General features: G+C 54.8%; 1 protein-coding gene across 1 annotated transcript; it reads right to left on the bottom strand.

The window, feature by feature from the left end:
* Positions 1–84: 84 nt before the first annotated feature.
* EPX (eosinophil peroxidase) lies at positions 85–10204 on the bottom strand. The gene is given in 18 exon segments (XM_045837066.1): positions 85–418; positions 737–949; positions 1472–1599; positions 1601–1710; positions 3271–3441; positions 3891–3960; positions 3962–4147; positions 4531–4691; positions 6150–6198; positions 6200–6451; positions 6453–6467; positions 7674–7694; positions 7697–7882; positions 8839–8968; positions 9094–9211; positions 9396–9571; positions 9823–9916; positions 10023–10204. Coding segments are annotated over 17 exon segments (2145 nt in total). The 5' UTR covers positions 10099–10204; the 3' UTR covers positions 85–418; positions 737–747.
* Between the last annotated feature and the right edge of the window lie 1152 nt (positions 10205–11356).

Genomic DNA, 11356 nt, shown 5'->3' on the forward strand with positions numbered 1-11356 from the left:
CCCCAACCCAATACAGAAAGCAGCTCCTGCCCTCAGCAGAGTTTTATTGGCAGAAGCAGAGCATGCTCCCCAGCCGGCAGGCTCCCAAGGAGGATCATGGGGTGGCTAGAGGCTGGGACTGTGGTCTCCCAGTCATGGGCCGATGCTGGGGATGGGCTGGGAAATACACAGTAGGAAAGTGACTGGAAACACTCCAAGTGACTTCTTGCAGAGGTCTCGAGATCTCCTCGCTTGGCTCCCAAGGCAGGTGGGTTCATTGCTGCTGGGCACCCTACCTGTCAAACTCGCAGCCAAAAAACCAGCTCTGAGCCGTAGCCAGCAAAAGCATCAGCAGGATGTGGTTGCTCCAGGGGGGAAGGTAAACTTGGGGTCTTCCTGAGGTTCCCTGTCTCCAAGGCTGGAGGCCTGGGGTGGAGTCCTGTGGAAGCAGCAGAAGTGGACGTGTCAGAAACTTGCTGGACATCCAGAAATGAGTGGGTGTTGATGACTAAGCTAAGGCTAGTTGGATCCTTCCTAATGGCAGTCCCCCATCCCCCCGAGTTCTAGGCCCTTGGGTGGGATTCAGTGTCACCCCAGATGCCAGCACACCGGGAAGCCACTAGGAACGAGTACACTCTCCCCAGTGACAAGATTGGTTGCCCCTGCTCAGAGGTCTAAGAGGGCTTGGCCGTCCCATCTGGGGAAGGAAGTGAGGACCTGACCCAGCCCAGGGCTCTTGGGGGAGGGCCTCCCGTACCTGCAGAAGCCTCATCTGCCTCGCCAGGCTGACAGGTTCAACCTGGGGATTCTGCTGCAGTCCACGAAGTCCTGGGGGTAGGTGTTGGCCCTGAAGATGTCCCTCGAAACGGTGGTGATGCCAGTATTGTCGCACACAATTCGAGACAAGGAAATCTGCCTCAGGGCCCTGCGCTGTCTCTTGGTGAAAACACCTCGTTTCTGCCACCAGAACCTTCCAAGACAGTGGAGAGATGTGAGTGACGGTGAGGAGGAATTAGTACATATAATGAGCACCTGTGTTGTGCCAGGTACATCGTTTCATTCAATTCTCACAAAATTCCTGCAAAGTACCTAGGGTTCCCATTTTATAAGTAAAGAAACCAGTTCAGTGGTCAAGTAAGTGGCCGAGTATTAAATGCACAGTAATGTAAGTGGCCAGGGCTGTATTTGAACGTAGGTAAAGTTCAAATGCAAATAAATGAGGTCTTAAAAACCAAAAGCTTATTGGAGAGAAAGCAGATTTAGCCTTTTCTGCCCACTTTTTCCCAGTATCCTCCAGCCCAGAACAGCAAGGCTGTGAAGTCTCTCTCCTGGGTTAAAGGTGCCTCCAGCACAGGCAATAGCAGCCTTCCAGTCAGTAGTCTCACTTCCTCCGACTGGGCTCCCCTGGAGCCTCCTGGTCTCAGGTCTTGTGAACTTGGAGTCTTTGAATGCTGGCACTTCTCTTTCCTGCCCTGAGGGTAGTTTCGCTTACCTGTCTCCTCTTCGGGCTCTTCTGAACTGGTTCTCAAAAAGACAAGCCAGAAGAGGCCCCACTCGGGCCCCTGGCAGAAGAGGCTCTGCAATGGCCCCGATCCAGATGTCGATGTTGTCAGGTGTGCCCGTACACGTTCAGGAACTTCCTCGCTAAATCCTGGTTTCTCAGCACTCGGCTCAGCTGGGCCAGGTTCCTGGGCTGGGAGAGCCCACAGAAGCGCCGCCAAGCATTGTACCCTGAGGGGAAGGGGGCGGAAGCAGTTTCAGTGCGAACCCTGCTGTCTTCCCATCACCTTCTACTTTCAGTGGGTGAATTTCAGATGTTAACTGCATCTCAACAAAGCTATTTTTACAAGTTTTCACCTAGTCAGAAATTTCCTAAGACTTGTCAGGCCAAATGCCAACCTATCAGCATCTCACACCAGAATCAGGCCACCTGATGTGCTGGGGCCGTGCCTGTAAGATAGCTTTGCTGTAACCTGAAGGAACATGCGGCCAACGACATCCCTTGAGCTGCAGCTCACAAACGCCATCCCCCAGCTGAGCAGAGGGAAACCGTATCGTGTTACTGTTACGAAGCTCCGCTGTGTGAAGGAACGTCTGCCTCTCAGGACCCTCGGAACACCATTCCAGTTCCCGTTTGATCAACGGGTAGCTGTTGAGCTTAAGCAGCTGTGACTTTTTCCAAGGTCACTTTACTATGGAGTGGAGTTCAAACCAGGTCTTCCAATTCCAAATTTGGTGTTGGATTTTGGAAGGGATTAGAATAGGCTATGAGAGGTAGTATCGGGAAAATATTTCTGGGGAATACAGCTTGCAGGGAACAGGTACTGGGGGAACAGAAGCTGTGTGGCAATTTGGGTGGCTAGCCGTCTCAGTTCTCCAGCAAGGGGGTGCCCACAGTTCTTTAGCTGTCAGGACCACGCAAGTGTGATGAAGGAAAGAAACTGGTTCTCCTGTGCCTGCCAGTTAGGTGCAGTAGAACTTCCCTCCACGCTGTTGTGACACAGTCCAAGACTAGGCGAGGCAGACAGAGCTACAGGTTGTACATGGGCAGGAAAGTAGGTGGGGAGAGGGACAGAAAAGCAAGGCCATGGCCAAAGCCTTCCCCTAACATTGTCGACTGAACAGGGGAAAGAAAGGAGAAATACTGAATTTGATTCAAATTTTTTCTACTTCTTAATTATGTGGCATTGGGCAAATTACTGAATGTCTGAGCTCATCTCCTGAAAGATTCAATGAGTTAATATCCATGAAAGTTCCTAGCGTAGCGCCTGGTTTGTCTCCTTTCCTGGAATCAGGCTTTCCGTGTCCTCACCAAACAGTCATGGCAGCCTTAATTTTACTCCTCTTCTTCCCTGCCTCTCAGACTCTGCTCTTCTCCACTTAGAGCCAGAGGCCAGGGTCTCTGTCCCTGGAATGAGAGTCATTTCTCCTTGGAACTTGCCAAGGTGCTGGGGAATTGGGCATTTCCTCCCTTCTTTTCTCTGTTTCTCTCTACTTGGAAAACCCTGATCACCTTTGCTCATCTCCCGTGCCCGAATCCGATCCTGTTGTGAGTATAGATCTAGAGGCCCTGCCACAGACAGAGAAGATACAGCGGGGCAGCGAAAAGGTGGTCCCAGGAACGCCCTACTGCACCAGGCTTGTTCTTGCACATTCTGTAGACAGCCCCAGTCAACACGAGGCACCGAGGGTCTTCTCTGAAACCCGTCCCCAGCAGTAGTAGCAGCAGCAGCAGCAGCAGCCGCCCTGGTCCAAGCAAAGCCTGGGAGAAGGGGTGGGCAGCCCCCTCACCTGGGAGGCCGTGGTCCCGGCTGCGTTGCATGTTGAGAGCCGCCAGGTCTAGCCCGATTCTTCTCACTTGTTCAAAGAGCCGATCCCGGAGCTCATCCACTAACATGGAATCCTGCCTGTTCAGCTTGGCAGGGGTGGCCATGAGGCCTCTGATGATGGGGTCGATGCCACCTGGTGGCAGGAAATGTGAGCTGCACAGATCGCACCAGCTTCTGAGAAGCCCCTGAGTCATCACGGGGTGCCAAAGTAGCTCAGAGCTGGATAAGCCAGTCGCTTACGTTCTGTGATGATTATTTCAGAGAGCAGAAGCCTGGGTGGACATGAAGAGAGTGGGGGCTGGCAGGGAAAGGGGTAGCCCTTCTAAAGGAATGGAGGGGGAGCTTCTTTCAAGCCACCAGGCTGACATCAGTCTCCTTCCCTTTTAGGAATCCCTGATGTCGGAGGGGATGGGAGGCCTGTGACTGAGGGTCTTGGTGGCACCTGCCTTGTTTCCACTGTCCCGGGAGATGATTAGCAGTGGCCTGAGCAGCAGCCTTGCCTCCTGGCAGTAGGCTTGGCCCACCCAGGGGAAGGGTCCTCCCCAACCCCCACTCCCATCTGCCTCTGGAAAACCTGGTCACCTTCATGCACAACTCGCCAGCTGGCAAAGAAGACGGAGCTGAGCGGAACACGTGAGTTGGGTGCTGAGGCCCCGGAACTGGCTGTCCAAGCGGAACATGAAGGGCTGGAGCATGGTGTGCCCGAATCGGAAGGCCAGGGTGAAGACATTGGCCACACGAGGGTCCACGTTGGAGCAGTACCCCCGGTAGCGCCCCAGGGTTCTCCTGGCCCGGGCCCTGCCCAGAACCAGGGGCAGAAAGTCTCGGTAGGTGATGATCTAGAAGAGAAGGCATAGGAAGACGTTACCTTAGAGGCTGCCTGCCACACTCCCTTACCTTTGGACAGACGTTTGGCTTTTCGAAGGGCTACTCAGACATACTCATTCTCCAGTGTCACCGTGCCAAAAGTAGCTTTAATTTCCCATTGGCCGATGGGGATAACTGAAGCCCGGCAAAGCTGAATGACAGGGACAGGCTCACACAGTGAGTCAGTGGCAGAAGTGGGGGTAGACATCAGGTCTCAGGCACACACACAGTCACTCAGAGCTGACTTGCTTGGGGCCCAGCCCTGAGGGTGTTAAGGAAGGTGGGAGCCACCTTTTCAGATTGCTTCTCATGCCAGATTTTCTTCTGGCGGATGCTGGGACCCAGGGCCCCCTACCTGGACCATGGCCCCCACGATCTTCCGAGCCTCCTGGTATAACTTGTCTCCGGTCCACCGAGGATTCAGGCGTCTCAGCTCGGTGGCCAGCCGGTTGTGCTCTCGCATGAAGAGGGTGTGCATGGCTGCCAGTTTGGGAGTTTCGCTTGATCGAAGGTCACCTGGAAAACCCCAAGTTCAGGGTGACCATAGGTCTTCCAGAGAAATGTCTCTGCCAGGGCAGACAGAATTCTGGAGACTAGAGAAAGGTGGCGGGACTTCTTGACCTGGGCCAAGGTCCTGGCCCTCACTGGACTGGCCCTCCATCTCCTCGGCTGTGCCGTGAACCTGCTCACTGACCGCCACCCTCTTGCCCAACACAACAGGCCTGAGGGGGAGGACAGCAGGGTCCTAGATCGCTTACTGACTGGAACGGGTTTGGGTGAGGTGGGAAAACAAAGCACAGGGCAGCTGCCAGTCTTGGGCAGGAAAATGTTTGCCTAGTGATTCCACTGTAGCAGACGACCAGCCCACAGCTGGGGGGAGAACTGGATGACTCTGGGAACCCTGACTTGGGGACCATGGGCCTGCCTGTCTTCAGAACTACATCCATCTGCATGCTCCCTACCCAGGGCTGGGTCTTTCAGCATCGTTGGACGTGCTATCCTGCAAGAGGGAGGGCTGGGCAGAGCCTCTTCCTGTAGCCAGACCCTCTCCTAGAGGCCAGGGAGCAAAGTATATTCCTGAAGGTGGGCCTTGCACACAGTGATTTGCTGGCTTTGAACTAAGCCCTTTTGCACAAAGTCTTATTGAATCCACTCTTCAGTAGACTTCTCACAAAGATTTAAAAAGAAAATATCCTTAGAAAGGAGGGCTGGAACCAACTCCCTGCAGAGAAGTGGTAGAGGAGCAGAAAGAGCAGAGACCTGACGCTCCCCTGTCTCGAGTCCCCACTGAACTCTGCCACCTGAACTCTGTGCTCGGAGCCCTGTTAGCCATCTGCCCTGAGCCTGTTTCTCCTCTGTCAGATGAGGGGGATAATAGTGGCCTCCTGTCAAGGCTGCTATAAGGATTAGAGATGGCACATTTAAATCTTAAATAAGCACAAGCGATGCCCATTCTGCCAAACAGCACATGGGGGGCAAAGAGCCCAAGGAGAGTTCAAATTACGCATCCGGAAGAAGGTACTAGGTACCAGTGTCTAGGGACAGTGGGATGAGGGGTGGTGGGTTGAAAACCTAAGGGAATGTAGCCCAGAGAAGGGAAATGTGTAGGTGGAAATAAAGCCAAGTAAGAGGCCATTACTGAGAGAAAGACCATCTTTCTGAAGTTCCAGAAACATGATGAAGAGCAATAGGTGGATGCTGGATCAAGACTGGGGGACCTTTCTGATAATCAGCCCTGCTGGAGACAAACAGGCGTTTGCAGAGGGAGGCCTAAGGACTTAGGGAGCCAGCAGCAAGCACACGCGGATCTGTGCTATGGTGTGCCTAATGCTGAGGTCTGAAGATAGGCACCCCCCTCCTGCCTGGTTGCCCTCCCCCTTGCCCCACCCCCCGGCACCCCACCTCGGCCTCCGAGTCCCGAAGCCAGGGACTGGGGGTCCTAGGAAACACCACCTCCCCACCCTCCCCTCTGACCTGCCAGGAAGCAGGGGATGCGTGCAGAGCGGTTGGTGAGGAGGCAGGGGGTCATCGTGCAGGTTGTCGAAAGGCATCAGGGCCCGGCCGTTGTCACTGAAGCGCTCGTTGGTGGCCAGTAGCCCATGGAAGTTGGTCCGGTTGCGGAGGCGCAGGGCGAGGGAGACCTCGCTGCCATATACCATGCTGGCATCCAAGAAGGAGGTGAGGGCGTTGATCTGGTTTCGAATGACGTTCTTCCTGGGGCAGGAGGGTGCCGAGCGGGAGAAGGGGATGCAGTCTCTCTCGTTCTTGATTCGGGGGGTCATTGGGCGGAATCTGACATGGAAGAGGAGCCAGTGGCACTGGGGCCCCTAAAGAGCAAGCTCACGCCCCTTGGTGACCCCACATCTGCTTCAAAACCTTGCTCAAAGCTCCCCTCTTTCAGGAAGCCCTCCTTCCTTCACTCATCCAGACTCACACTGCTCACCAAGTCAGTTTGAATGTCCTAGTGTCATAGAGTCCTGAGACATTAGAAATAGATGAAGTTAATGGAATTAACTTCACTTCCAGCAGCAATGGAATTAAGTCCTCATTTTCCTCAGGGGGAAAGTGGGACTCAGAGATGGGAAGTGACAATGAGTTAGCAGAAGGATTGAAGCCTAGTTCTGACACTGAGGTCTTGCTCCTTTCATTCCATTCATTTCACCAGATACTTCCTAAGCACCTTTCTGGGCTGGGTGGGTTGGAGATATGAAGATCAACAAAGTAAGCCCAGTGCCGGCTGCAGGAAGCTGGCAGTTCAGGTGAAAACAGACACACAGAGAGAATGTAACTCTAAATTGACATGCCATTTGCTATGCTTGATCTGAAAGCCAAAAGTGAAAGGTGACTCAGGAAGATAGGGGAAGGCTCCGCAGAGGAGATGCCCCTGAACCAGAGCTTGAAGAATGGGGGAGGTTGCAACAGGGAGGGGCCAGCCAGGGGTCCTCACACACACCACGGCCCACGGATTCCGCCTTGCCTCTTAAGGGAGAGTGAAGGTGTGAGGGTGTGTAGTATGGGCGTGTGCACGTGTGCCCCTGCTTGCCCCAGCATCTTCCCTAGTGTTCCACGGCCCCCTTGCCTCTCTGCCCGAAGGACGGCACCCTGCTCACAACCCAATCCTGGGAGCTGGTAAGAGTTTCAGGGCTTATCCCGGACCACCCCAGGGAGGAGAGAAGGGTGAGAGCTAAGAGACCCTCAAGGCTTCCAAAAGCAGCAGCCAGAGGCTTCCCCTCTTGGGTTCAGACATATGGGTCAGAGCCAGTCTCACTTGCTTCCCCTTCTAAGAAGCCTGCCCTGAATCTTCTGGAAGATTGCCCCACCCCCCCCCCACCCTTCCAACACACACAGAACAGGAGTCTGTGCCGGGCTGTCTCTTCCTGATCCTCCAGCATCCCAGGCAGCTCCTAAGGATGGTACTTAAGTCTTCCAGATCCACCCTCACCCCCTGCTCTTGGCTGGGGATGGAGGCCAGGGACCTGGGAGGCCGGCTGAGGATACCTTGATGGGGAAGCAGGGGGGGGCAGCTGGGCGCAGGTCTTCTCACAGTCAACGCCTGCAGTGAAGGCCACTCGGGCTGGGGACTCAGGGACAAAGTCCAAGTCGTGGTCGATGAACTGGCCCCACTGCATGAACATGAGCGCCCGGCCCCGGTCGGAGGCCAGCCTCTCCCTGGGGAAGCGCACGATCTGGTTGGAGACAGCCCGGACCTGGTGGGAAAACAGGTGAGTGAGGGGGGTGGGCTTCCAGACCCTGAAAAGTGTGGGAGAAAACCCGGGACTCAAGGCAGCAGGTCATCCCTGCTGGAGTTCAGAGTCCTCCTCCCCTCCTGCCCTCCCCTCCCCTGTCCTACTTTGTCCCACCTCCTCTGTGGCTGTCATTCCTAGAAGGGTGGTGTCTGGCCTGGCTCCTGAGGAGCCTGGGAGGGAGAGGCCAGGTTGGCTGGCTCAGCCCCCGCCAGCACATCCAGAGAGGTTATGACAGATCGATAGATCAATGTATTAACTCATGCATAACTGGATGATAGCACTGATTGATAGATGCATGGACTGGTTGCTAGGTAATGGAGAATACATATGGAGAGAATGGATAGATCAATGGAAGAAAAATCAATAGATACATGTTGATAGATTGTTATATTGATATATGAATAGAAAACTGATAAGTTAATAAATGTGAAATAGTGGAGATCAGTAGATACAGCTAGATTCAAGTGTATAGCCTCTATACTGGGGTGGGCAAAAGTAGGTTTACAGTTGTAACTATGTGAAACTGAGCATTTATTCTTGCATTATTTAATAATTACTGTATTATTTATATTAGAAGTATAAACCTACTTTAGCCCACCCGTGTATTTAGCAAGATACTTTGACGCTAATTCTTTCAGAAGAAAATACTTTGTAATCGAGTATATCCTATATGGATGTTTATTTAATATTTACTTAATATTCATACCAGCAATATGAGGCAGACTTTACTGCCATTTTACAGATAAGCAAACCAAGACTCAGCTGCATTACCACTTGCCCAAAGGCACCCAGCCAGCTGGGGGCAGAGCCTGGATTCCAGTCCTCTCTGGCTGACTCTGGGCTGTGCTCTTAGCAACCCCCCACCCCTCAGTTGCGCAGAGATCAAGCACCCTGCGGGTCCTGGGCCCCTGACTCACCAGAGGGAGGAGGAAGCCATTGCGCCTCTTGCCAGGGGTCCAGCCAAAGGGGAGCGACAGCCCATCCTCGTACTGAGCTGGCAGCCAGCGAGCCAGGGCAGTGTTGGAGGCCCCCAGCCAGGGTCTCCTCCTGCAGCAGCAGGTGGGCTCAGGTCAACAGGGTTGTCCAGGGGTGGACTTGGAGACCACCCCAAGAACACGGGCGTGGCCAGGGGAGGGAGGCGCCCCAGGTCAGGTGCAGTCCCTGGCGCCCACCTGTTGTTGCATCTCCCAGTGATGGTGCGGTAGTCGTTCCTGCACTTCTCCTCCTGGTCCTGGACCACACAGCCACTGGCCTTGGACAGCAGCCGCAGCTGGGATTCTGTTAGCACATCTGGGGGGTGGGGGCAGGCAGACTGGGTGAGGGGTCAAGGATCCTAGCTCCTGCCTAGGCTGGTCTGTTCTGTACCTCCCATCCCTTTACCCTCTCCCCTCCCAAGGCTGCACACCCCGCCCTCCCCTCCTGGCTTCCTTCCACTCCCAGGGCAGCCCTGGGGGCTCAGTGGGGATCATGGTACCAGTAACATTGAAGGAGCTGGACCCCTGGAGTTGTAACTTCTTCTCCAGCAGCCCCAAGGCCACGTGCATATAATCAGCTGCCTGCACAATTGTCCTGGTGGCCGCTACCGGCTGTTTGAAGTAGAACAGGAGGTCCACGGGGCTGGCAGAGCCACTTCGAAGGCGCTGCTTGATGCTGCGCAGAAGAGGAGGAGGGCGGGCGGGCTGATCCAAGGACGCAGACCCACCCAGCAGAGCCCCATCCCAGGTGGTGCACAGCCAGGTTTACACTGGTCAAGTTTGTCTGTGTGCTCTGGTAGATGGAGGGAAGGAAGGCCCGGCCTCCATGGAGCCCAGGGGCAAGAGACGGGTGAGGTGACCTTGGTTGGAGCCCATCCTCCCTCATCGGCCCTCCCAGGCCCATGCAGACCCCAGACCCAGGCCCACCTCCCCTGAGTGCGGTTGTAGGCGGCATCCACCAGCAGTTTGGCCTCTTTCACGCAGTCCTGAAGGACCGATGTCTCCACTGCCATGGGGGAAGCTGCTCGGAGGGAAGGGGACTCAGAGTCCATGAGAGCCAACCCCCCAACCCCCTAGAGCCAAGCACTTCCCCTTCATTGCCCTTCTCCTTAATTGTCCAAGGTTACCTGGGGCAGTGCCCTCGCAAGGCTGGGCCAGGACAAGTGTGGCTACGACCCCCGCCAGGGCCAGGAGCAGCTCCATCTCCACAATGAGACCCCCAGCCACAGTGGGGCAACGAGCAACACCCACGTCTTGCAAAGTGGTGGAGTCTCTTGCCCCCTTCTCACTGGAAAGACCCCAAGCTGACCTCTCCCCTCCTCCTGCTCTTCTTTGGAAGTAGCTGGGAAGGGACTTTTATATCTTGCCCTACAGTGAGGGAGGGGTGTTCTGGGCCCCAGAAGCCCAGCCTCTTGAGGTGGAGCTCTAAACTTCCCTTTTATTTTGGGGGCAGTTGTGAGACTGAAACACCCACATCACCCAGCAGCTCACCAGCCTGGGGACCTTCTGCCTTCCTACCACTCACCCATCCCCACCCTCTCCACAGCTGACTTCTCTGATGTGGTTCTCCAAGAGCCCAGGCTGCTTGGTGAACATTGGCTGGATGACTGAGGAACAGCATGCCTCCAAGGAGGACTGCACCTTGTCCTACCACTCACTAGTTGCACCCCTCTCCAGACCTCAGTTTCCACAGCCCTAACATGGGATTTGAGCCAGATGGCTGGAAATGCTCCTCTCTTTCCCCAACAGGGCAGAAACCGGGTCTGTCTTACTGTAGTATGTCCCCACACTGCCCCAGCGCAAGGCCTGGCATGCAATAGGTGCTCAATACATGTTTGTTGAGTGAATTCATGGTGTAGGATTAATGATTCAGCCCCTCACCCTTACTCCCTACCCTTACCAGCTCTCTCCAAGATGCCAGGAGAGGGTGAGGCGATGCTTGAGTCAGCCTGAAAATTAAGGGGGCTACCTCTTGTACCTTGTGGGGGACACAGTGAGATGTCACAGAGCAATGATAGCAGGCCTCCATAGAAGCTGAGGACCTGTCCCGAGCTTGGTGCTTCTCCATGAATTTAAGTGCTTAGCAGTAGTAGGTGTGCAGAGTAGGAGGTGTAAGTTCTGACTTCTTTACAAGAGGCTTGCTACAGGGGCTTAGAGCCACCTGGCTTGGATCTGGCTCTGTTACTACCTGTGTGACTTTGACTAAGCCTTCATTTCCACATCTTAACACCCCCAGTCAGTGTCCCTCAAGGCACATGCCCTCTCACACCTCCTTGAATTTCCTCCTGCAGTTCTCTCCTGCAGCTCCCTCCACTGGAGGAGCCTGGCTCACCCTTTGCTGCCACCCCACCCTGGTCTGCCTGGAGAACCCGTACTCATCCCTCCTACACTCAGCTCCAGAATCACCGCTGCTGAGCTCTGCAGCCTGCCTGTGTTCGCCCCTTCTTCAGGTGGACGTGTC

Source organism: Phyllostomus hastatus, unplaced genomic scaffold (assembly GCF_019186645.2).
Source record: "Phyllostomus hastatus isolate PE091 unplaced genomic scaffold, TTU_PhHast_1.1 phas_contig_210, whole genome shotgun sequence".
In the NCBI taxonomy this organism is placed as follows: Eukaryota; Metazoa; Chordata; class Mammalia; order Chiroptera; family Phyllostomidae; genus Phyllostomus; species Phyllostomus hastatus.